The 25,894-nt window shown below is 44.2% G+C and overlaps 1 protein-coding gene across 6 annotated transcripts in view; it reads right to left on the bottom strand.

Annotated features, from left to right (window-relative positions):
• Window positions 1-19,721, bottom strand: part of PDE6C (phosphodiesterase 6C) — a 45,269-nt gene extending 25,548 nt beyond the window's left edge. For 2 of the 6 annotated variants that reach the window (XM_042960764.1, XM_042960765.1), the window contains exons 1-11: window positions 18,954-19,719; window positions 12,761-12,913; window positions 12,568-12,657; window positions 11,498-11,638; window positions 10,143-10,217; window positions 9,070-9,134; window positions 8,899-8,965; window positions 6,128-6,175; window positions 3,391-3,540; window positions 2,665-2,808; window positions 1,290-1,358 (exon numbers count right to left, since the gene is read on the bottom strand). In XM_042960764.1, coding sequence (XP_042816698.1) covers window positions 1,290-1,358; window positions 2,665-2,808; window positions 3,391-3,540; window positions 6,128-6,175; window positions 8,899-8,965; window positions 9,070-9,134; window positions 10,143-10,217; window positions 11,498-11,638; window positions 12,568-12,657; window positions 12,761-12,913; window positions 18,954-19,388 — 1,437 coding nt within the window. In that variant the 5' untranslated portion in view covers window positions 19,389-19,719. Of the gene's footprint in view, window positions 1-1,289; window positions 1,359-2,664; window positions 2,809-3,390; window positions 3,541-6,127; window positions 6,176-8,898; window positions 8,966-9,069; window positions 9,135-10,142; window positions 10,218-11,497; window positions 11,639-12,567; window positions 12,658-12,760; window positions 12,914-18,953 lie in introns of all 6 variants that reach the window. The other 4 variants (XM_042960763.1, XM_042960766.1, XM_042960768.1 and 1 more) reach the window with 4 other exon arrangements.
• Window positions 19,722-25,894: the final 6,173 nt, after the last annotated feature.

Genomic DNA, 25,894 nt, shown 5'->3' with positions numbered 1-25,894 from the left:
GAACCTCAGCGCTTGTCTTCAAAGTCTTTCATTTAGAGTATTACACTTTTTTTTTTTTTTTTTTGCTTGTTGATTTGTCTCCTCCTTTGGCATCACACTTTCTTTCTTTCACTAAAATTTCTTCCTTTGTTAAGAGAGGCATCAGTTTCCAAATACTAGGAGGCATATTTGCAACAGAGCTCTGTATTGTGCTGTGAAAGCGTTCTACACCGTTGTTTGTTCCTGCCAGATTGTCCCGCGTCTGCTGATAGACATTCCTAAGTTCTATGGGGAATGTGGAGGAAATGCTAAGGTTGTAATGCGTTTGTAACTGAGCTTTGGCCATTATGACTGGCATGTTACCATTGTCTAGTACAGCCTGGTGCGCAGTCTGGCTTCACATTCTACTCCACACTTCCAGTGAGGTTTATCACCGTATTTTCTATCAAGTCTGTATAAGGAGTTGTCATCACCCCTACTTTAAGACCACCCCGTGTACTTGTCACAGCATAGACCACTATGAGGGCTAGCTGAGGTCCATACAGACCATTATGAGGGCTAGCTAAGGTTTATATAGACAATTGTGAGGGTTAGCTGAGGTTTACATAATATAAAGACGAGAGTTTTACTGATAACTAGCTTCAGTAGATTAACTCTGCTGAAGGCAGTCAATTCCTCAATGAAGAAAGGAAACCAAACTGTCAAAAGAGTTTTCTCTTTTACAAAAAAACTGCCTTACAGATCACTTAGTTATGTGGCAAAAATATTTGCCACGAAATGGTTGTGGCAAAGATGTCTACAGCAAAGAAGTTTCAGGCAAAACTACCTAGAACCAAATGTAGGATTAATAACAGGAAGAGAAGTTATTTCAACCATTTCAACTGGTGGCAACAAGAGGAAAGAACCACATTACTCCAAGTTCCAGAAAACAGAAGCGAGTGCTGGCAGAGGACAATTGTGCCTTGAAGGGTCTTTGTTCTACTGTAATTCTGTCATGTCTTCCGGGGTGACCACAGTGTCATCCAAAACTATCAAAATCAACGAGGCCATGACATGCCTAGAATCTGTGCCTGCGTTCCTTTATGCAGAAGCCTAGTTTTTGATTCTCTGTTATCTTTATGGATTGGACTGTAGGGGGCACAAGGAGGAAAAAAATGCAGAGAACTAAAAGGTCACTCTTTATAAGAAATCTCTTTTCTTTTTAGCCTTTAAAGGTGACAGAGAAGAGGGAACTCTTACATGAGAAATGAGAACATGTATCCTAATATATTTTATTTAAGCGGCGTTAAGGATAGAAGTAAAACACTTACCAAAATTGTGACAAGTTGTTTTTCTTCACAGTCTTCAATTACATCTATATTTAACTTCTCTTTAATTTTCTAAAATGTAAAAGCAATTGAAGTGTGAAATTCCCATAAAGTAAATTTCTATCTGACTCCTCTACTCTTAAAATCAGTTTAAATGTATTTAAAATATGCTGTAATGAGTTCTTTGCAAAGATGTATTCTAGATACAAAAAAGACCTATAGCATTGATTATGAAGAATTTTCTCCAAAAAAAATAATGTAATGATTTTTTTTTATTTCCTGAAAATGTAACAGTGGCTGTCAGAGAGAGAGAAGGGGAGACAAAGAGAGAGAGAGAGAGAGAGAGAGAGAGAGAGAGAGAGAGAGAGAGAGAAATGTGGGTTATTTATATGTAGGCAAGAAAGAGAAAAATGAGTGGCTTATATTTGTTTTTCTATTAGTTTATGGAAATTTCTCTTCCTCCTCCTCAGGTTTTCTCATTTTTAATATCTCAAACTGTCAAATAAAATTTCTCTTAATCCCCAAGCAACTCAGCAAAACCAAGACCAGAAAAAACAAAACCCACCCCAAGAAAACTACACCTACACACACACTCTGAAAACCAGGGAAATAAAAGGAATAGAGATAGGGGATGTGTGGTATTTTCCCTTCATTTGGTGGTGATTAGAACACTGTTAATAAATATCTATCTACTTGCTTCCCCATCGTCCATGATATTGGTCTTGGCCACATTTGGCCAATGAGAATTTTAGTGAATGTGCCATGAGGGAAGACTTGAAATGAGCTTGCACAGTTTGGCTTGCTCTCTTGCACCTTTGACCTCACCATAAGAAGGGCATTTATCAAGTGGCTTCTCGGCAAGAAGGATGAGGTATGCATAGAGCAAACCAAACTCATAGCTTAGAGCCAAGCCCAACCAGAAATCAGTTGAAGACTAGTCAACCCACCAATGCATGAGTGAAAAAATAGATGTTTAATGTTGTATACCACTGAGATGTTATTGTTGTTATACATGGCAACGTATATGGCAATAACTGACTGATACACTTCCCTTCCTGGAAATATTTTTTCCTTGCTAACGTACTTGAATCTAGATGTCACTCCTCCAGCTCCTACAGACCCGGGAGTTGAGTTGTTGTTGTTGTTTAAGCAAAGTGCTATTCCAACCAAGCAGCCAAGAAGTCCAATAAGGCTCTGTGTCCACTGGGCCACCCAGGTCCGCAGCCCCCACCCCACCCCCCACCAATCTCCTTGTCTCCTCCTCCTTAGCCTAGGACTAAACCTATTCTCATCTGTCAGACCTCTAAGTAATTAGGCGAATTCCAGGAGCTGTGCTTAGATGCCACCTAATGTCCACAGGACTGAATTCCCCACTTACCAGAATAGACTTGACTTCATCAGGAGTAGCTTTGGTCTGGCTCATGAGCATTTCCTGAGCTATATCCTTTCTGTTTTCTAGCTTATTCATTTTGTCATAGGTGTCAGTATTTAAAAGAGACCATCCAAGAAATTGTGTGAGAGTCTGAAATGGATAAAATGTGATTCAATTCTCTAAAAATGAAAAACTGATTTGGAGGCAACCATCTACATTCTTTCCTCTCAATCAATCTCCCTTCTACCATCAACAATTCAGCTTCGTATTTCAATCTAAGAACAAAAACGTACCAATAATCAGCCCCAGACAATGAAATTGGCTAATCCCTTGCTTTTCAAAGTGCACCAGGCACCATGAATGTTTTATGAGAGCAAAAGAATTACAATATCCAGTAGAATAAAGCACAGCCTGAAACTCAGAGGATTGAGGGTGACAGCAAGAAACATAAGGAATAGAAGGGGTGGGGAAAGGAGATAGAAAATTTCTGTCCAGTTGCCTAATATTGTAAAGAATTTTGATTAAGCCAAAGTACAATCTTTGGAAGAAAATGTTGCAGTTTACAGAAGCCAGGAAACAGAAATGACACAATAACCACATATTGACCGCAAACATATGTCACTCATGCCTTAATGGCCCTTCAAAAATACCACTCCAGAATAACAAATAATTGCACCACCTCTATTGTTTCATGAATTTCATTTGTCTCCATTAGTTTATGATTGCACTTACCTCAGTAATGTGTTCATCATATTCATCAAAAGGTTTTCCATCTTTCCTGTTGTAAAATGTAGCTACTCCCACAATATCTTCTTTCTTGTTGACAATAGGCAGGGATAAGACATTTTTAATGACCCAGCCAGTTTCATCTACAGGTCCTTTCTACAAACAGGAAGGACATTTAGATTATTTTCTTAACTTTTAATTTTGAAATACCTATAGATTCACAGGATGTTGCAAAAGAAATGTATAGGGAAGCCGTAGGTACCCTTCACCCAGTTTCCCCAGAGGTAACAGCTTGTGTAACTGTAGTGCACCATCAAATCCAGGAAATAGATACTGATACAATCCATGGATCTCAGTCAGATTTCACTAGGTTTATGTGTACTTATTGTGTGTGTGTGCATGTGTGTGTGCATTTCTATGCAAGCTCATCACATGTGTACATTCGTGCTCCTACCACTAGGATCAAGATAGAGGACTAATGGAGCATCACAGGCTTCCCTGAACTACTACCCTGTCGTAGCTACCTTCCCCCAACTCTGGTTATCTTTAAGGAAGAATAATCTAATCTCTATGTGAGCTGCACAATTCCTACACTGGGTCAGAAATTAGCTGGGACTATAGAGCCATAAAAGTGTTCTAGGCCATTTGATGCAGTGTACTGGAACCAAGTGTCTACACTGTAACAACCCTAATGGCTTCTCTTTTGCCCACCGCTATAAGGATCGGAAGCCTCAGTGTTCCCCATTCACTTTTTCTGTCCCCCAACACCTGCTTAACTAATTCCTTATATTAAATTCTCTCTGTTGAAATACCTAGTGTGGTTTCTGTGTTCCTGACGGATCCATCAAAACCGTCTTTTGTGTTCCCCTGTGATGTGCCAGGACCTGGGCTAGTTGCTGGGGCTACTAACCACAGGCCCTAATCTCAGGTTGATAACATTCTAGTGGGGGGATACAGACACAGAAGTTTAGGAGCATTTCTCAAAGTGTGGCGTGAGGTCAATGTGCAAGACCTTTTTTCTTTTTTTTCAAGCTTGTGTCATAATTTGAGGATGTGCATCTTAAATAAGCTCCCCGGGTAGCTCTGATGTCCTCTGACACCTGTGATCCAGGGTGCGGCACCTGCACAGTATGAGCAAGGTAGCCAAGCACTCAACACACTACCCTATTCCGTCTTCTGCTTCCTTCAGCACAGTGAGCCGTCCCCAGAGGCCCAGGCTGGCCTGCCTCTCCTGTGAAGCCTTCTCTCACCTTTTCCACCCATACGGAACTTTTCTTTTTCAGAATTCTAACAGCACTTTTAGCCTGGAGCACACAAGGTAGCAGTTTAGATGATTTCCAAATGCTTCGGAGTTGTTGATTTTTGTCTGTGAGGCTATTTCCTAATCCTGCGGAAGAGCATTTCCTACACTGTTGGCTTCCATGTAAGTGAGGGGCCGGTGCTGGGCATATGACCGGTGCTCAATAAACAACTGCTTATTAGTTGGCGAGCTTGTCTTTATACTTGGAATGAAAAGCAGAGAAATCAAGCCTCAACTTATTGTGTCCTGACATTCAAAGCTTTGGGGAAAAAAATTTGAGTGGTTCTCAAAATCTTTATCCTCAGAGCCATGAGTGGCTGCCCCCAAATATCAGAGCAGAGTCCGGGCTCTCCTGGGCCAGCTCCCCTCCCTCCCTGTTCCGACAAGGACTGCTTAGGGTCAGACACTTTAGAAAGTGCTTGCCCCCTTGCTCCTTCCTGTGTACTCTTCCCCGGCACCCGACTGCCATAAATGTAGGGGTCAGGGCCAGCACAGCATGGTCACAGTGAGGCTTTGGCTGCAAGGAGGGAGGAACAGGAGCAAACGCGCCATATGGTGTTTGTGTGTTTTCCACATCAGTGAGCAGAGGGACGAACAAGGAGATCCGAGGGAAACCTTCCAGGAAACAAAGCAGGCGCCCGTAGGTTTCCCCAGGCCCGGCTTGCGTCTGCTGCTGCTCCCACACCCCTCTCACCCGAGGAGGCAGCCTGTCCAGCAGGTATAGCTGGGGCTCTGTGTGTGTGTGTCTGTGTGACAGACAGGAAGACACTGGTGGCTCTCTATTCCTGACCGGAACTAGGGCTCTAAGTGGATGTTTGTGAAAATAGGGACACAGAACACGGACCAGAAGGCAGAAAGGGAGGGGCCGCAGAGATAGATGCGACTTTCTCCCCAGCAGTCACGTGGGGAGGGGGTGGCAGAGGGGACAGGTAGGGAGGGGGATCCCAGGATGCTGCAGGAGGAAAGATAAAACCAAGAGTCTGACAGCAGGAGAGGCCCCCGAGGACCCGATAAATAGTTTTTCTTTTCTAATAAGCTGCAGGGAAGGGCCTGGGAAAACCAACAAAGGGCTGAATCCAGGTGGTAGACCTTGTGCAGCGGATCACTCCTAAGAAGAACACTTAGTGAGCACCTATGATGTGCCAGGCGCTGTTTGAAGAACTGAGTGACCAGGAGTGGGAGGGCATGGAGAAGGGGCAGGGTCCCCCCGCTTCCCTGCCCAGTGCTGGGGTGATAAACACCCTGTCTCCTCTCATCCCCCTCCACCTCCCCCCTCTTCTCCCTTCCCTGAAGAATCTGCTACTTGGTTGGTGACCCTGGTCCCTCCAGGGTGAATGGGACGTAAGCCTTGTGCGTGCCTCCTGGCCACCTGAGCACAAGGCAGACCCTGAGGATGGGGGAGGGGGCAGCAGTGATAGGAGGCCTGGCGGAGGGCAGAGTTACCTGAAAGGTGAAGTACTCATCTGCGGGGGCGTTCAGCATGTTACATATCTGTAAAGCAAGAGGACATGAAAGTCTTAAAACATCGTGCAGAGCGGGGACCACCGACCCACAGAGCAGTGTAAGAAAGGATGCATTTGAGGCGAGGGTTTCTTCTGTGGCTCTCCATGGTTTGCAGGCAAATTATTCACACTGAGCCACGGCTGGGCCAAATTTGCTAACAACACATTGAGGTTCTCTTCTGCTAATTAAGTCATTGTGTGACATTTAGCACAATCTCTGCTTCTGCCTACTCTTCCCAGCCTCTAAGGATTCTTCTTCCAAATTCAAAACTTTTAGCTGTTCAGACCAAGGAGTGGAGGAAGCTGAGGAGAAGGTCATTCTGCTGGGGCAGGGATGACAGAGATTCTGGGAAGGTTCTATTTCCTTCCTTCCTCCCTCCTTCCCTCCCTCTCTCCCTCCCTGGCCCAAGGTCAAGGATTTGCCAAGGGATTTGCCCAGGGCAGGACCGAGTCAAGGCACCCAGGGCTCTTGAGTCATAGAGTGCACCACGATGATATTACAGCAGCCCCCACCCCGCCCCGCCCAGGAATGCATTGTTCTGGCTGGGTCTGCTGAAATGTTTGAAATCATCCTCTAGGCTAGTGGTTCCCAGCCAGGGTGGTGTAGAGCATCTGATGGGTAGAGGGCAGTGATGCTGCCGAACATCGTACAGTGCACGGGATAGTTCCCCACAAGGAATTGTCTGGCCCCAAATGTCAATAACGTCAAGTTGGAGAAAATCCCGTGCTAGACACAAAATATGTTTTCAGTAAGTCCTGCCTCTTGTAAGTGCATATGATAGGGTGATACCTTTGGGAGTGAAAGGGAGGACTATTGATAACTCAAGCACAACAGGTGTGCGTGGAAGCTGGCCCAGGCAAACTGGATGTATGTTCACCCTAATCATAATTAGAGTCCCAGGAAATGGCTCAAGCTCAATTCTCTGGAAATCACTTTGGGAATGCCAATTTGCCTAATGAGCAATTTTGTGAGAAATACCTTAAACTAGATTTACAACAGTTTGCCGCCAGTCTTGGGCTCTCAGAGAGCAGGGATGGGGCCCAGGGAAGGAGCTCCGATGTGGAAGGCAGCAGTGAAGCATGTGCAGTGGGTCTGTGATAGAACCAAAACCTGGCGGAAAATCCTCCCCTGCTTTGGGAATCAATCCCCTGGCACGTTGGTAATATGGCAAGTTGATGACTTGGCAAATTAACCATTCAATGAACTGGCTTTTGACACAATCGTTTTCTCCAAACTGATTTTTGGGGAAACCCTGTTTCCCTAGAAAACTGCCTAGGTGGCCTGCAAGGAAACAAAGGATGGGGGTCAATGGTCGAGCAATCTGGTTATGTACAGACGCTGAAAAGTTGTGGTATCTGTGGACTCAGGAATGAATTGGAATGTTTTCGTCATTACTACTAAGTCAGGAGTAACATTTAAAAAACACTCCAATTATTTTGGAGTGATTTTGAAAACATGATATTTGTTAGTGTAAAGTGCTGTTTATTCCTAAAAGAAATAAAATTGTTTTTTCTCTTCATTTTCTTTTCTTCCCCTTTGGCATGTCTCTACCTAGAAAAAGGGATCGTGTCACCTGTTTGAGGCCACCTGGTCCTGTACCCAGTGACCCCAGGGTTTAGGCCTCCTGGAAACCCCAAAGCAAAGCACCCTGACATAAGAACATCCTGCAGTCACATCTGGAATTTTCCTTACTCTGCTACTGTTCCAAACCCAGCAACTTTCACACTAAGCAGAGGCAAATTTGGGACAGTGAAAGAAAACAGGAGCTAACCTAGGTTTTATTTCTCCTTCCCTCTGACCCTCGAGTGACTCTATTAGTCACTATAATTCACATGCCCATTTCCTAAATAATGAAGATGAATGAACACTGCTCAAAACACAAGGACAACGCTAAAGCGAAATCAAATATGCAAATATGCAAATAAGTGCTATAAATACATTACAGAAACTTGGATTCATAACGGGGAAGATAGGAAAATGCCAACACTAAGAAATGTTGGAAGCATTGAACTCTCGCAGGGAGGAATCTTGGTGCCAAAAGACGACACAGATGGTGGAGAAGCCCAACAAGGGAGAGAAATCAGCCACGAGAAGGAAGGAAAGCATGGCTGAGGCAGAGTGGGAAAAATATGGTGACTCTGGTCCTCTGGCCTGGAGACCTGTGGGGCCTACCAGACACCTCTTGCTTGTTGTCTGCCTGTATCTTGACCTCTCTTAGCCAGACCTGGCCTGCTATCTGTCCATCCCATCCCACCCCACGAGATAGACCGGGGCAAAGATCTTCACTTACTTTATCAACCCACTACATTTTGCATTGCAATCAGTGGCAAAGTTCCCCATTTATTCATTTTTCCCTCTTGTCAGTAATTTCCCATGCTTCAAAAGTCTTGACCAAGGTAACTGTACTTGAGATCAAATTAAACCTAACATGAATCATGGTCACAGACTTCTAAAGGATGTCTGAAATTTGCATGGCTAACAGAATAAGAAGTTGGGGGAATGGATGAATCTTTCTCACAACGACTAAATATTTTTGTGTAATCTGGAAGTCTCCAGTCAACCTACTTTCAACTGCCAAGATGCCTCTCCCCCATGTCCTGTGTGAGCATCTCACATGTGTGTGCATTTTACTTTCACAACTGCTCCCACCCCTTAGTTGATAAGGGCTTCATCCAATATTATTCAAGGTTTAAATGTGTTCAATAACTTACAAATCCATTTTCAGCAACATAGGTCGGCAACCCACTAACGAGAGTCCAGTGGTCTGCAGGAGGTGTCCTTGAGGAAGATTAGAAGAAAGAAAATCATTGTCATACAGAGAAGAAATGCACTGTGCACGAAAACAAAATGGCAACTTCCTGGCTGCTGAGGACAGTACTCACGGGATCACTTTGATCTCTTCTTTTCCATGTAAAATGTAATCGATGATTTTATAAAAGATGACTTCCTAAGAGGAAAGAGATTATGAGAGCGATCTCATTTCCCAAAGAAAACACTTCTTATAGGCGAGCTTATACTTTAAAACTCATTTAAATGGTACCTTACATTCTAACCACATTGCTCTGCATAACTACCACCAAATTACTCATGTCCTGATTACAAGCTTGCAACACAACTAGAAAATACTATTGGCTATTTATCTACATGAACAAGCCTGTTAAGCTAAATTTTAAAAGTTGAATTTATCCAAACAGCTTTCACGGGAATCTTGTTTTACTTTTAGCTGATCCCTTTCTATTGTCCAGAAATACCTGACTACTAACTTCAGTGGAACAAACCATGTAATTTCTCAACCTCAGTCAATGTTTTCTCTTCCCCACTGTATAATGAACATTTCCCGCCTTCCAAGCTGGAAGGGACTTGAGAACTAATCTCTCTACTTCTTTGGGCAGATGAAAACCCCAAGGCCTGGACACATTCTATCCCAGTACCTTCACTTTCCTGTGTGTTTGGGAACATGGTGGTGAGACATCGTTCCTGCCCTCTGAAGCTTGTGTCAAGGGGGACACAACTATCCAACTCTTGCCTGGAGTCTCGAGTCCAGCAGGTGTGAAGGAGGGCCTGGGCATAGTGCACTTAAAAAGCTGGGCACGTGGCTCTGATGTCCCTCCCTATTGAGATCTATTGATCCACTAAGCCCGGCTTTACAGAAAAGGAAATTGAGAGGTTAAACAATGAGTTAGTCAAGGAGCACCTAGCTGGCTAGGGAAGACCTGGGAGGTCTTCCCTAGGTTAAACAATGAGTTAAGGCAAGGAGCACCTAGCTGGCTAGGGAAGACCTGGGACTTGAACCTCAAACTCCTTGTCCAGTGTTCTTTCTACTACTCTGAGGTCCCCCAGAAACTTACAGGACTAGAATCCAGGGCTTCTCAGGCCAGCACTCTTCTTTCCTCCCTGCTGGTTTTGGCAACCTGTACCATGCACACATATCACTGAGGAAGACATTTGCACTTACTCTGCCATCTGGTGTCTTTGGACCTTTATAAGGCTCAACTTCTCCAAGTTTGATTGGCCACTCATCATAGAATTCCTGGAAGCAATTATATGTAAACATATTAAACAAACTGTTCCATGACCTACTATATCTTCTATGAGTTTCATGGCTTTGCATATTTTATTTACTTATTTATTTTATAAATCCAGAATTTTAGAGCTGGAAAAGACCTACGATTTCCAGTAATACCGCTTACGAACTTGTGAATGTGAACAAGTCACTCAAGCGTTTTCATCTGTAAAACAGGGATGATAATAGAGTTTATGCTATAGGGTTGTGGTGAGCATTAATGAACAATATGTACAGAGCACTTGCCCTGACACATAGTCAAAGGGACTCAATAGCTAGTGGCTCTTTTATAGATAAATAAACTAAATCTAAATAGGTTAAGAGGCTTGGCCAAGGTCATGCAGCACGACCAACAGTGTGGCCACCTTACCCAACATCTGTTCTCTCCCTCTTCCTCTCTAACAGACCCTGATTTTATTTAGGTGCCAGGTGGTCATTTTTCTCAGGGAATATGGGCTTGTACAGCCCCTGGGTGGCCCCTATGAGATGCCTGGGATTAGTCTGAGGGCAGGCAAATGGCCCAGTTGTGGACAGTGAAGAAGGGGGAGAAATCTGCCAAGGCGCTTCTGGGGAAGGGTGCTCCTCACATCACATGAAAGGTGATGATGGTAACATTTACAGGAAACATTTACATTTACATTACCCAGTTTGGTCCTGTCCATGTGCCATGCCTTGAGCTATAACAGCCATCTTGCCACCCCAAGAGGAGACCTTGCCACCATGCTGAAGGCGGCAGAGACCCTGCCGTGGGAAAACAGGAAGCCCCTGGGGCCTTGATGACCATGCTGCATTCTCAATGAACCAGACCTAGAACCGCCCTTCTTCTGCCCTTCTTCTTCCAGGAAGAACTCGGGACTTCTTGTTAAATGAGATAATAACTGTCTTATTGTTAAAGATGCTTTTAGCTGGGTCTGATGTTACTTGTAGCCAAAAGCACCCTAACCCAAATACACTCAACTACAAAGTCCCAGAGCCAGGATCAGAACCCACCTCTCCTGACACTTGGTCCTGTGTTTATCCACTTAGAACAATTACTCTGAAAAAATAACTTCAATTCACAAGGAGAATAAGAAATAGAAACAAGACAGTGTTCATTACTTATGCTGAGCTAGGAGAGCTCCAACCGAATGAATGAAACAAGATGAGAAATGATTATACATTGTATGTGAATATTATCCATTTTTTAATGGATCACTGTCTTGTATAGACGATTTGAGGTGAGACAAAATGTATGGAAGAATGAGGACCTTCTCCTTGGTCATGTCCAGCAGTCCGATGGAGTACCGTTCACAGTTCAGATATGTTCTAACTGTGTAGAGTGCTTTGTGAAATTGCCGCTCAACATCTGTGAGCTCTTCAAATACTTTATTGGCAGACCACATAAGGATCTGAAAGGATGAATTAAAGAGAAAACAGAACAAAATACAGTGAAGACATGGAACATTAGCCAAAAGAAAGGAGAAGGTGTCTCAGACAAAAAGAACACATATCAGTAAACAATGCAATTTCATTTTTGAACGTGTACCTGTCTGACAAACTACTCAGATGCAAGGGTGTGGGTTTATGAAAGTGGTAACTCATGATTGGTCCCCGTGCCCGAATGTTTTGGCTTCAAAGGGCAAGTGACCTAAAATTGGAGGCAGAGGCAGTTTTGGGGGAGAGGGTCCAGTATTGGGGGCCCTCTGGCTCGTGCTGGCAGTTAAGGGGAGAAAGCCATAGGCCTTGTTCCATGCATCTTGAGCTACCCAGAGGTAACCTAACCTGGACAGTTGGAGGGGAAGGGATGTGGAAGCCCTCCATCCCCACCACTCTCCCCCACATTGTACTGATGAAGAAACTGAGGTTCAGAGAGCAGCCTGGACTCAGGTGCCCTGGTTACCAATGTTGTTCTTTATGCTTCTGGCTCAAGGAGGCAACAGACTTCAGAAGAGTGATTTGCTCCTCAAATTAAGGGCTTCAATATGTAGCAGGCACCGCTAAGAGCTTTATGTTACAAACTCATATAATGATCATTTGATAGTTACAACAAGCATGTAGGGTAGGTTACTCTAATTATAGCCAACCCACAGAAGAAACCATGGCTACCCGGGATAAAGACTGAAGAAAGGCAAGCCAGTGGTACCTACAGACGGAGAGGCAGGGAAGGGGGGCGGGAGGCAGGAGCAGACCACGAGAAGACAACTGGGACTAAAGTTTGGGAATCTGCTCCATGTGGCTTAAACCCCCATGAGTGATAGGAGGGGTCTGAGCTTGTTGCCTCTGGGTCCCTTTGTCAGAACAGATCGGCATGGAGTGATTAATGTCACCTTCCTGTTACCTGGCTTCTCCGGGATTCAACACTGTACAGGTACTGGGTGTGATGAAGTTTTAGGATGACAGAAACAAAGCTGAGGTATTTGGAAAAGACCTATGGAAGGCAGAGAAAACCAAATCAGGTATGATATCTTTCTCTCGTTAAACAACAAATCAATTTCCCAAGCCTCTGACTCGATGCCCAGGGTTAGCGTTACCTCCTCATCCTCTTTGGAAAATTCAGATGCATTTACTTTGTTAACTGCCATAACCACAGCAAGAACCTCCTTGCCTGTCATGATTGGTGTTGCCAGCAGGTTCTTTGTGACATAGCCGGTTTGTTTGTCCATGAAGTCAGAAAAATGGCTGTTCTGAAAGACACATTCACATGTTTGCCACAGCAGCACAGAACCACGCAGTGTAGATCCGGGAATGGCAGCAGACCACTCTCTCTAGTCCAAACCGTACAGACAACCGGGGCCCCGGCACAGTGGTCCCACACACACCCCCATCCCATGATTGCACAGAATGAACTCACCGGTCTCAGGACGAGCATCTCCCACCTGAGCTATGGCCTCTCTAGGCGAGGCTGAGGTTGGGCCAGGAGAAAAGAGGTGATGTCACGGCAAAGTGGAAAGTGAAGTGCTATGAGGAAGCAAGGTTACAACGGACAGAAAGTGTGCTGGGAACGAGCGCACAGCTGGGATTACAGGTATAGGCCACCGAGCTCTTCTTTCTAATTATGACAATAAAATGTGCACTTGGACTCAGGCAACCAGTACATCATAACAAAGAAAAAGATTAATCCTCTCCACCTGATTCTAATCTCACCAACTTGAGAGAACCAGTGTTAACTGCTTAGTATGTTTCCTTGCGTACCTTTCCCTAATGTTTGGACAAAAGATTTTCTTTTTCCCTTTTCATAAAGCTTTCTTTTCGAATTTACACATGACATTCATCACATAACAATATTTTGTGGACTTCCCTCCGGACCAGTGCATATGGATGTGAATTTACCCTCTAGATTCTTGTACAATAGCACAGTGTGGGAGCCCCGTGGTCCACTCGACCATTCTCTACTGACTTAGACTGTTTATAGTTTTCCCCACTACAAACAACGTTGTGCTAATCATGCTTGCTTTCGTTTTTATGTGATGGATTCCCCGAAGTGGAAATCCCTTTTGCTGGATCCACAGGTGTATGTGGTTTTTATTTACACAGATTACTTTCATAACAAGTTGGAAATCTTACTTCCACTGGTCATGTGTGAGAGGACCACTCTCTTGCCAGCACGAGATGCTTACTAGTTTTTAATGTTCTACCAACCTAATGTCTTTCATGCATTTTTTTTTTTAATTTCTCTCTTTGGGAGAGACGAAGAGGATCTTCCCAGATACAAGCCTCATGCAATAGATGTGAGAGATGATTCTAATACCCTCATCATGGAAAGGGCACAGTGATGAGTATGAAGAGGCCCATAAATGGAAGAGTATCAGAGGATCAAGGATAGTCATTCTTATCAGCTGTAAGTTAGAGGATCACGCACTCTAGATGGGTGTAGACTCAGCCTTTCGTGGCTCATACTATCTCTCCTTTGAACCTTCAATTGAACCTTCAACTGAACCTTCAATTGAACCGAACTTTCAGGCTGACTCCAAGACTCACAGGCCAAAATTAATGTGGTTTTCCTTTCATAGGTTGTATTATTTTCATTTCCCTGTGTTGATGGTGCTTCTAAGAACAGCACAAACCCCTAGAGGCTGGACTCTGTTCAGTTTCCCAAATTAAAAAGGTGGGAGTCCTCTGGTGTGAGACTTCTGGGCCGGAATCTACCAGGGAACAGGGCCACTTGGTCAACAGAAGTCACAGCTCAGCTCAGAGCAGTAGACCTGGGCTGTGCCTCACAACCACCTGCAGATAAATGCGGATCTTCAGACCCACCGGGTCCTAACCTCCTAAAACAGAATCAATCTCCCCCAGGAATCTGTACTTTCAGTGGGTGATTCATTCCTGTGGAGGATCCCTTAGAAGCAGTGAGATGCTAAAGGAGTCAAATGCAGCCCCTTATCCCAGATCTCTTTTCTACCTTTCCTACCGTGGACCCACACAAACCAGCCATTTACTTAGGCTCTGGAGTCAGAGTACCCTGGCTGAAACCAGGCCTCAGTTTACCAGCTGTGTGATCCTGGGAAGGCTACTTAGCCTTTGTGAAAACAGGAACACTGATACTGTGAACTGTCCAAAGTTCCTGACACATAGAACAACGCAGGATGGGTAGAGCACTTAGAAAAGTCTCTGACACATAATCGTTGGTCAAAAATTACTGGGAAGAGACACCTGGGACTTCATTGGGCCTCCCTGGATGAGAAGTAGTTCTCTCTTGTGATTACCGTTCTGCCTCATTTACACACCGATCTCGGCCACTAAATGAATAATCAAAATACCAGATACACGCACCAGGGGATGATGGAGTCAGGCAGTGTTTCTTTGCAAACACACTTCACTCTGCAGGTTCAAACCTTGATGCTATTTTATCCTAGATTCTAAACACAAGGAAATATTCTTAAGTTTAATCGGCTGTTTTGAGAAAATGACTTACAAGTATCAAAATGTAATTCTTGCTTATTATTGTATCTGAAAGCCCTAGATAAAACCAGCTGTCAGATTACACGGTAGGCGAGGTGAGGCTTTCCGGTTCACCAGCTCAAACAGGCCCCAGTGAGGTATGCTTGAGTAATTCCTGTATTTCTTGGATTCACAAACTCCCCTTGATGGCCCTTCAAAGAAGCCACTGAAGGCAACTGGAGAAATTATGTAGAGCAGCAGACTTACTGTGTCCCTCATCCAATCTTCCCGTTGTTAGATTCTGATGAAACACCATTATCCCTTGAGACCAGGAGCCAGAAAGAGAGAAGAGAAGGAATACAGAGGAGAGAAGTACGGCAGCTAGAGGCAACCTGTTAATTATTGAAAACTTAGGACTTCTCCGTGGCTTTCTTTTAAACCACATTCAGAATGAAAGCCACCCATAGAGTTGATCAGCAGTTTGCCCAACAGAGAAAGAAATCATTAACCTGAGGAGGATATCTCTCAGTTCCCTATTATTAAAAGTTTTCCTGTCTTTAACCTGTTTTAAAAACAGACAATAATCATTGACCCTTTTTTAGCCACCTAAACACAGACCCCAAAAGCCCCTTGGCATAAATATAGTATTATCGTAGTTGTAGTTTATTGAGTACCTATAGGAACCAGGCACTTTACGTACGTTGAATCTGTATATTTATTTGCCTCTATGTCTCAGGTGCAGAAAAGCAATCTATCACACAATTACCTGGTCTCAGGCCTGCACCTGCACTGGGGTCGGGCTCTTACCCTACACCACGTGGCTTCCCTGCTATCACTTTCTTGGATTCCCCAAGGTCAGAGCATCTGGCTTTACCTCTTTTTCTAGGTGTGACACGTCCTTCCCTCACGTGTGCCAACACTGTCAACCAGAGAGAAGCCATGTGTGGTCAGTGGTGTGGTAAAAGAGGGAGACCTCAGAAGACCCAAGTTATGGTCCCAGACCCGTCACATGCTGCCTAATTGCCATTGAGAAGATTCTTACATGTACGGGATGGAAATAAAAACATGGTCCCTCCTTCCTTGCAGGGTCTTTGCCAGAATCAAATAGATTACAAATGTGAAAATGCCTAGAAATTGTCAGATACAAAGAAACAGTAAAGAATTAGTAGAAATTTCATTAAAACATTGGTTTCCATCTTTCCCTTTGCAGATTTTACCACAGTTGATTAAAGTCTGGCAAAATTGCAGGGATGTGTGGTAGGGGGAGGGTAGAAAGATCATTGGACACAGACTGGGGACACCTCATCTAGTCCAGCCCTTCTCACTCACTGACCATACCATGGACTGTAGGAAAGATGCAGCCTCAGCTTCCTCTTCCCAAGGAAGAAGTCAGCTCCAGACTGCTGGAGCCCCTTCCGTCTGGTATCCCATGCTTGCCTTGGAATCCACTTTTCCCTCCTGCATCTGCTCACCCAACACACCAGTGGTTTTCAATACTGACTGCATTTTAGAATTGCCTGGGGAGCTTTTAAAAATACTATCGCCTGCATCCCAACCCCTGAGAGCCTGGTGTATTGGTCTATTAAGTCTTGCATGGTTATTTTTTTTAAAGCTCCCAATTCGATTTCAATGTGCATTCAGAGTTGAAAAGCACTATTCTACCAACCATGAGAAAAAATGCTTAGAAGCAGTAGAAATGGAAAGCAAACGAGCTGAGCAGGATGTCTGTCTTCAACACATACTTCTCTGTTCTACCCATAACAACCAGGAGTCCTTAGGTAAAAAAAAAAAAAAAAAAAAAGGAAAAACACGACTCCTGCCCACCTCCACCTCCATTACTGTCCTGTTCATGCAGCGTTGCTCACCATGGACAACAACAGACCAAGGCTGCCTGATCTGTTAAGTAGCTCTCTGCTATTATTCTCTTCTCAGTATGTGGAACTAGGCTCATTAATAAAGCATTACAACAGAAATCATTTTACCTGTCTCTTTAAGCAAGTTTTTTTCCAGAAAAAAAAAAACAAAACAAAAAAAACAAAAACAAACTTGCATGTCACTTTAAGTTTGAAGTCCTAGTAATTTTGGAGATGGTGGAGACTGGCAAGAAGCATATTCCCGTGAGAAAGCCTCAGGGTGAGTGGGCATAGCCTCCTAATTGGTGTCAAGAGAATTTTGCTGAAAGGGTGCAAATTGTTTTAGTCACTGAAGCGGGGGCAGTCAGCCCCAGAAGCTTAGACCAGCTTGAACTCACGGAAGGGAGGGATCAGAAAGGACTGAGGGACTCTGTGCTATCTGATGGCAACCCTTGCACCTAAGGGCTGTGGTGTGGTTGTTTGCAGAGTGCTGCTAATGTTTGACGACTTGTGTGCTTTCTGGATCCATGCGGCTGTGCCCCTGTAATCAGCTTCAGGAGGCATGAAGGGGATTATCCTCCTGTGACCAGCTGCCCCCATTCACGACCCAACAAACCTTGGCACAGAAAGCAGAGAGATTTTAGGGACCACTTCCCCATCAATTCCCTTCCATCATAAGCTACTGCTTCCCTTTGGTTACCAGCAAATCATACTAATGGGGCGTGCATATAGAAAAAAAGTCAGCAGGAGAAAGTACAGGCTGGTACCTGTGGTTATTGATGAACAGAACAATTATGAGTGATTTATATTTCCTCCCTTTTGTTTATTTGTATTTTATAATCTTTTTAAAATGAATAAGCACCGGTGGCAAGAAGAGTGATTTTTTTTGTTTGTGTGTTTGTTAATTTTTTTCTTAATGTTTATTTATTTTTGGGACAGAGACAGAGCGTGAGCAAGGGAGGGGTGGAGAGAGAGGGAGACACAGAATCTGAAACAGGCTCCGGGCTCTGAACCATCAGCACAGAGCCCGACATGGGGCTCGAACTCACGGACCGCGAGATCATGACCTGAGCTGAAGTCGGTCGCTTAACAGACTCAGCCATCCAGGCGCCCCTGTGTGTTTGTTTTTAAAAGCATGTAACAATGCCTTGTGTTTGTGCGGGACGCTGTGGGTCTTCAGGGGCAAACTACATGACTGGAGTGGATTGTTTTTTTTTTTTTTTTTTTGAAGTTTAAGTAATCTCTACACCCAACATGGAGCCCAAACTCACCACCCGGAGATCAAGAGTCACACACTCCCCGGACTGAGCCAGCCAGGCGCCCCTGGAGTTGATTCTGAGTAGAGCTGAGTTATAGGGGGTTGGGATGGTCAACTGCACTTATCACCCAAATTTACACTTTTCACAATCCAAATGTGAACATCTGAACTTTCAAATGGTATTATTTTTTCTTTCTGCACATCTGGTCTGTAGGTGAAAGTGTTCACTTGTGAGCCAGTCCATCCCAGAGCACAGAGTGACCTGAAAAGTTTGTGAGTGAGAGGTGTGTATGCGTGCGTGTGTGTGTGTGTGTGGGGGGGGTGCAGTTCACAAGTCTCAGCATCGAGGAGCTTGCTAATCTCCCAATAGCACCGCTGTGCCTCGCTGTTCAGAAGGAAAGTTCCCAGAGCAGGGAGGAGATGCAAGGAGCACCCGTGGAATGCACCAGGCCCAGGTGAGTTTGCCCGACAAAATGCAAAACATTACAAGGGACACACACTAAAAACTTACTCATTGTTTATCTGAAACTCAACCTGAACTGGGCATCTTGTATTTTTATTTGCTAAATCTGGCAACCCTTGGCCTGGCGGATCCTCTCCCCACCGTTCCTACTCAGATTATAGCCAAACCCACGCTACAAGGGTGGCCCTCGGTGCCCGACTCTCTCTCCACTGCTTCCTCCCCTCAGCCCCGCCAAGACGTCCGGTGGGCCCCACCGTCATAAAGCCACCTACCTTGTGCACGTCTGGGACATTAACGGCTTTCTTCGTGTGAGCAACCCAACCCACTATCCCAATTTCCAACGGGAACACGACTTCTCTGTCGGGGCCCACCAGGTTGTCCTCAAACCTGGAGGTGGGGGTGACGTCGAACAGCCGGGAGGCCACCTCAGGCGTGCCGTTGCGAGCCCGGCAGGCGAAGAGGCTGCAGCGGTCGGCCTGCAGCAGCTGCGCCAGCTTCTGCAGGGCCCCGTGCACCGCGGGCTCGGCGCCGCGGGCCTCCTCCTGCACCGCCCGCAGCAGCTCGGCGCACAGGGCCCACTCATCCGCCGGCGACAGCGCCCCGCTCGGGCCGGGGGCTTCCGGCAGCCTCTTGGCGAAGTACTCCTTGGCAAACTGAGGGTTGTCCTCCAGGTATTTCTCCACGGCCTCTTGGCTGATCTCGCCCATGGTGTGGTTCGCTTTGCTTCGCTGCTCTTCCAGGAAGGAACACCCTCAGAGCACCGCCTGGGACCCAGTGCCAGCGAGGAGATACATCCTGGTAATGGCACCTCACAAGATCCCCCAAAGATGGAACAGAACGGTTGCTCGCTTGGAAGAGCTTTCAAAAACTGCCGGTAACTCTTGGGCTGTGACAGAAGGTCTGGCTTAGAGTAGGATTCGGAAGCACAGGATTAAAGAGTTCTTCGGGACACGAAATCCCTAAGCATTATTAGCTCATAAGTCCTCGGAGAATCCTCAGAACATCTTAGATCAGCCAGGCAAGTGGCAAGTCGAAGTGATTCTTCCAGAAAAATAACGGAACACGAGCCGCCATCCGCAGCAAGAAGAATCATCGATAATATATCCATTAATGATATTACATTAGCATCGATTGACAATTTGACTCATTTTTTCCATGACAGCTATATGAAGTGAGACTATTAGACCTTGGAAGGGTCTCCTTATTTGCACAGCAACTTTAATGAGCACGTAGGGGAGATAGAAGCATTTAGCATCCATGCAACATAAAATGGAATATTAATCTTTCCTTCTCTTAAAAGTCCTATGATCAAACAAGTTGCCTGGCCTACTTTGTCTAAAACCTTCACCTCTCAATTCCCCTCATTTAAAAGCTTGACCTCGGTAGTGTTGTAAGGGAACAAACCTTAATCTTATTCTAGAAAGGTGAACACGGCAAAACATTTGCCTGGGATCCAAGCCTAATTAAGCCACAACTTAAGCAATAATCCTTGTCAACAGACATGATTGTAAAAAGCAGCCCATGCAGCTGCTAACTGGGTTTTCCTGCCATGCATATTAGTGTGGATTTTGTTTTGAATAGTAATAGCCAGACTTGTGCATTTTTGCTCCGAGACACAGTCTGTTAAATCTAGTGGATAAAACCTGTCTTGTCCGTTGCTTGGATCTCCAGCATCTCGGGGGAGGGGGTGGGGTGTGGGGGGTGGGGTTGTGCGTGGACAAACACGTAGTACTACTTAGTTTGGCTTAATGTTCAGTTTATTAAACTTTTACATCCATTAAGCACACTTTCCCAAATATTTAAACACTGTTATACAACTAATAAGTCAAACAACATATTTCATGAACTGATTTCCTTGAATTTTCTTTTTTTCTTTTTAGAGAGAGAGAAAGAGAGAGAACTCATCACGAGGAGGGGAGGGGGCAGAGGGAGAGAGAGAATCTTAAGAAGCCTCCACACCCAGGTTGGAGCCTGACTCGGGACTTAATCTCACAACCCTGGGATCATGACCTGAGCTGAAACCAAGAGTTGGATTCTCGACTGAGCCACCCAGCCGCCCCCAATTTCCTTGAATACTTAAATGCTGATTTCAAAGGTAGCCAAGGTCTTTTAAGCATTTTTAAAAAACTATAAACTTTGTAACAGATTCTCTTGAGTGAGCCCCCATGTTACAGTGGCTCTAGAAGTTACCGTTAGACCCACATTTAAGTCTACTTCAAAGATAGCAACGCTGTGCGTTTCATTTACTGTGCTAAACTTAAAGCTTACCTTGATAGAGTGATAACAGTCTTACCGAAAAAGGAAAAGACATCCACTGAGGTCACAGGTTCTATGTCAGTTAATGAGAGGGTCCTGGTTGGAACATGGTTTTCCCAGAAGAACCCAACTCAGACTGGCACTTGAGCTATTGGCTTCTCATGGAGTTCACTTGCTACCTCGAGGGGCCCTGCAGAGTACACACCTTCTGTCCTCCTCTGCCTAGTCTCAGGAGAGTCCTCCTCAGAGTGCTGTTTACTTCAACATCCTATTAGCATCTCATTATAATCAGAGTAATGCAGGGGTTTACCTCTGAAGAGAAAGGAGCTGAGTCAGCCCACCCCTCTCATGGGACCCTCACCTTCTCACAGTTTGGACACTTCCTACTGAAAGAGCAGACCTAGGCCGGCCGACTAGTAACTATGTCCTGGACATGGCCTCAGAAAGAAGTTCCCGCTCAAACCTCAGGCCACGCCTCCTCCCCTTGAGTAACTTATGTTTTCTAAGAAAGCAGGCTATCAATTGATGCATTCTTCCGAAGTCTAAGGTGGGAGGAAGGGGAGTGTGAGAGGCATGGAAAGTGTGAGTAGAAGAGGGAGGGCTTCTCTCAGGTAGGGGCCAGAGGCAGGAGCCCTCAGCCCTGTCCAGGCTTAGAATGACCTGGGAGCATTTTTACCCCTCTCCAAACCAATTAAATCAGAGTCTCTGGGGATGGTGTTTGGTGCTAGGTATTTATATAGCACAGCAAGGCTGACAGCCAATGGTTAATAGGTGACCAGTGAGAAACGTTCTGTATACACTGAGGCCAAACATGTTAGAGACCCTCAGACACAGTGGTTCTTAAACTTCAGGTGCATCAGAATCTCCTGGAAGACTTGTTCAAACACAGATTGCTGAGCCCCACCCCCAGAGTTTCTGATTCAGTGGGTCTGTGACCACCAGGCCCAACATTTGCATTTTTAACTAGTTCCAGGTGACGCTGATAATTGCTGATCTGGGACCACACCTTGGCAGCCATTGTTCTATCCTCCCCCAGCCAATCGGCTGAGGCCAAGACCCTTCCCCAGCCAATCGGCTGAGGCCATGATCCCTATAAAACCTTTGTGCTCTTGAAACCCGCTCGGTATCTCACCGCTGTGTCGGTGCAGGTAGGGGATTGAGCTCGAGCTAGCTCGAATAAAGGCTCTTTGCTTTTGCATCAGACTCGTCTCCCTGGTGGTCTTTGGGAATCACAGATTCTGGGCATAACACTACCTAGTTCTTTTGTGTGCCTATGGCACAGCTCCAACTTCTACCAAAAGTATGTTGTGTACTCACAGTTCCCTAGTTCCATCCTTCCCTCATAAGCAGAGAGGAAAAAACACATATCTATATTCCATATGCAGATACATACTTAATAGGAAAAACAAAATACCCACAGATGTTAACATTCCTCTACTTATAAAAATAAAAATTAATTTAAAAATGAAACACATTCTATTATTGCCACCATTCTTTATTTTTGCTTTTATAATTACTCCTGATTTGTGATTTGCTCATTCTTTCAACATGTCTATTGATTGTCCATCACAAGCCACCATATTAGCCTCCGTGGTAGAGACTTCATGTTCCCCCTCTTCTTATTCTCTCCTCCTCCTCGTTATATGAGGTTATTCTTTCCTGCCCTCCTCCCCTATAGGGCCACGTGATCAACTTTGCCTATGGGTTGTGGGCAGAAATGTCTCTTTCAGGTAAGAACGATTAATTGCCAGCTTAAGACCCTCTACTCTCCATTTTCCTGCTGCCACATCAGTTGCAGATGGAGGGGCCTCCTGATTCCAAGTGAGGATGTCCTGGAACAGAGCCTCCTGCTGACCTGAGATGGGACATGTAGCATGAGTGAGAAATAAACTTTTCTTGTTTTTAGCTCTGAGAGATGAGGGCTATTTGTTACTGCAGCACATCCAAATCAATCCTGACTGCTACACTTCTACTCAGGGGGGATGCAGGCAACAAGTAAGTCTTGATCCCAATTTCACACACACTTGTGGTATAATACGGGAGTTAAAAGTAATACATAAAGAGCTGTAAGACATGGAACAGAGCATGATAAATGCCAGAAATGAGGTACATACGTATGGCTATGAGAGTTCAGAAAAGGGATTAATGGGTGGAGATGGGGAGGAAATCGAGTGTGTTCCAGATGGTAATCACAACAGGAGCAATAGCATGGGGTGTAGAGTAACAGGGAAGAGTGAGAGCTGAATATGAAAAGGTAGGTTGGGCTCAGATTACAGGAGTCTCAGAGACGAGGCTGAGGATTTTGAACCCTGGTAAGTTTGGGGGGCAGGAAAAAACATTATGAGGGTACTTTTCCACAAATCTAATCTAGTAGTGCTTAGAAAGATGAGGTGCAGGAAAGAAATACTGTACATAGGGATACAGATTAAGCAGCTTTATTGCATTTTGTTCATTATCAAATACTCTAAAAATGTGTATAGGCTTTGACCCTGCAATTCTGCTTTTATGAATTTATCTTGCAAAAATAATTAAGATTGTATGTGATTAATGTTGTTACAAGGGTGTTCATGAAAAGTACAAATATAAAAGTAAAAGATCAAAAATAGATATTCAACAATAGGAGTTTGAGTAAGTAAATGGCATTGTATCCACAGAATAGAAACTACATTTATTAATAACCCTACTGTAAAGGCCTGTTTATGAAGGCCTGATATGAAGAAGTATCTACGATATGTAGTAAACTGCAAGATAGTTTTGCCATACAATTCCATTTATATACACATACATGGAGGTGTGTATACCAGCATGGTAACAGTGATTATTTCAAAGTGATGGGATTTATCACATTAAACTTCTTTTTTTTGCCTATATGATTTTTCTCAAGTGTCTATAATGAACATATATAATTTGTGTAATAAATTCATGCATTCATAAAGTTAAAAAATTTTTTTTTAATGTTTACTTGGTTTTGAGAGAAAGCAAGAGTGTGAGCAGGGAGGGACAGAGAGAGAGACACACAGAATCCAAAACAGGCTCCAGGCTCTGAGCGGTCAGCATAGATCCCAATATGGGACCGAAACTCACAAACCACGAGATCATGACCTAGGCCAAAGTCTGAGGCTTAGCCAACTGAGCCACCCAGGCACCCCAATAGACAAAATTTTTAAGGTTATTTTCATAGGCTATGGGTGAGGTTGCTTGGGAATGAAAACTGTGAGACCCAATTCTAGGCATCAATTGACAGGAGCAGGCAATTGTTTAAGTTAGAAAAAGCAAGTGAGGGGCACCTGAAGGGCTGTCAGTTAAATGTCCGACTCTTGATTTCAGCTCAGGTCATGATCTCACAGTTCGTGAGATCGAGCCCCGTGTTGGGCTCTGTGCTGACAATGCAGAGCCTGCTTGGGTTTCTCTCTCTCCCACTCTCTCTGCCCTTCCCTTCCCCGCAACTCAAAATAAATAAACTTGAGAAAAAAGCAAGCAAGGAAAGAGGGGTCACTGGGGACTACTTTGAGTACTGCATGGCATTTTATACAAAGATTTTTTTTAAGGGAAATTCTGAAAGCCTGCCTATCTCTCTCCTCCTGTCTTTGACCAAGTCCTATTGTCTCCACTGCCCTTCTTGCTCAGGGTGGTTCCTGCAGAGTCCCTGGCCAGTGCTGACAAGAACTTTGTGTTACTTATTGGCTGCTCAGTACAAGGCACTGAAAAAAACAAATGTAAGAAAATAACATTATTTTTTTAAATCACCAAACATACTACTTAGAATGAATTAAAAAATTTTTTAAATGCTTATTTTATTTTTGAGGCGGGGGGAGGGGCAGAGAGAGAGCGAATCCCAAGCAGGCTCTGCACTGTCAGCACAAAGCCTGTGGGGCTCGAACTCACAAGTGGTGAGATCATGACATGAGCCGAAATCAAGAGTCAGACACTTAACTGACTGAGCCACCCAGGCACCCCTGAGTTTTTAATACTACACAATACTTGTTGACTTTGTTGAACTTCATTGTTTAATTTTTATGTCAACATTTCTAAGATATTACAGACATTAATTATCATTTATTTAGATAAAACATCTCTGAAACAACAACTAGGTCAATGTGAAAGCAACATTCCACTTACTCAGAATAATTTTAGAAATATAAGCCGCAAGGTATTGATAATAAAAAGTGATCATAAGAATAGCTAACATTATAATATATAATCGGTGCCAGGTACTCCAAGACCCTTACATATATTAACTCATTTAATTCTTACAAGAACTTAAGGAGGTAGGTACTGTGATTGTCTGTATTTTACAGGCGAGAAATTGAAGCACAGAGAAATTAAGTTAACTAGCTCAAGGTCACACAGCTAGTAAGGATAGTGACCTACCCCCAAACTGCCAGTTTAAATAGGATTAAATGAAAAAGTGTACCCACTGGTACACAAGACATCATACTAGCTGCTGTAGGGGAATATACAAAGACACTTCCTGTAAGGAATTATACACACACACACACACACACACACACACACACATATATATATATATATGAAAATGTTATTAAACACCAATTTAAAAAAAGTTAAATAAAAATTCCAGGAACTCTTTTAAAAGCCTACAGATGTACAAAAGAATGGTTTCACTTCCTTAAACTTTCTGCTTAACAAGTTTGCGTTTCTCAGTAGTATACTATACTAATAAACAGATGTAATACTTCTATTGTTGCTAACATTTTCTACTGCAGTTGACTTATTTCTACAGGAAGCAGTGCTTATATAATAGCCAAATCATATGCACATGAGATTGAAGCACCCACACAAAACTAGCAACAATACCCTGGATTAACCAAGTACGTTTCAGATCATTATACTGAATACACTCTTCAGTTCCACCTCAGCCAGGTTCTCTGTTCCCACTATTGGTCATCACCAAAAGGCACCCCCCCAAAGGCAGGGATTTCAGTTACATCCTGGC

Source organism: Panthera tigris, chromosome D2 (genome assembly GCF_018350195.1).
Source record: "Panthera tigris isolate Pti1 chromosome D2, P.tigris_Pti1_mat1.1, whole genome shotgun sequence".
Lineage (NCBI taxonomy): Eukaryota > Metazoa > Chordata > Mammalia > Carnivora > Felidae > Panthera > Panthera tigris.
This window is presented reverse-complemented; position numbering and strand designations above follow the sequence as displayed.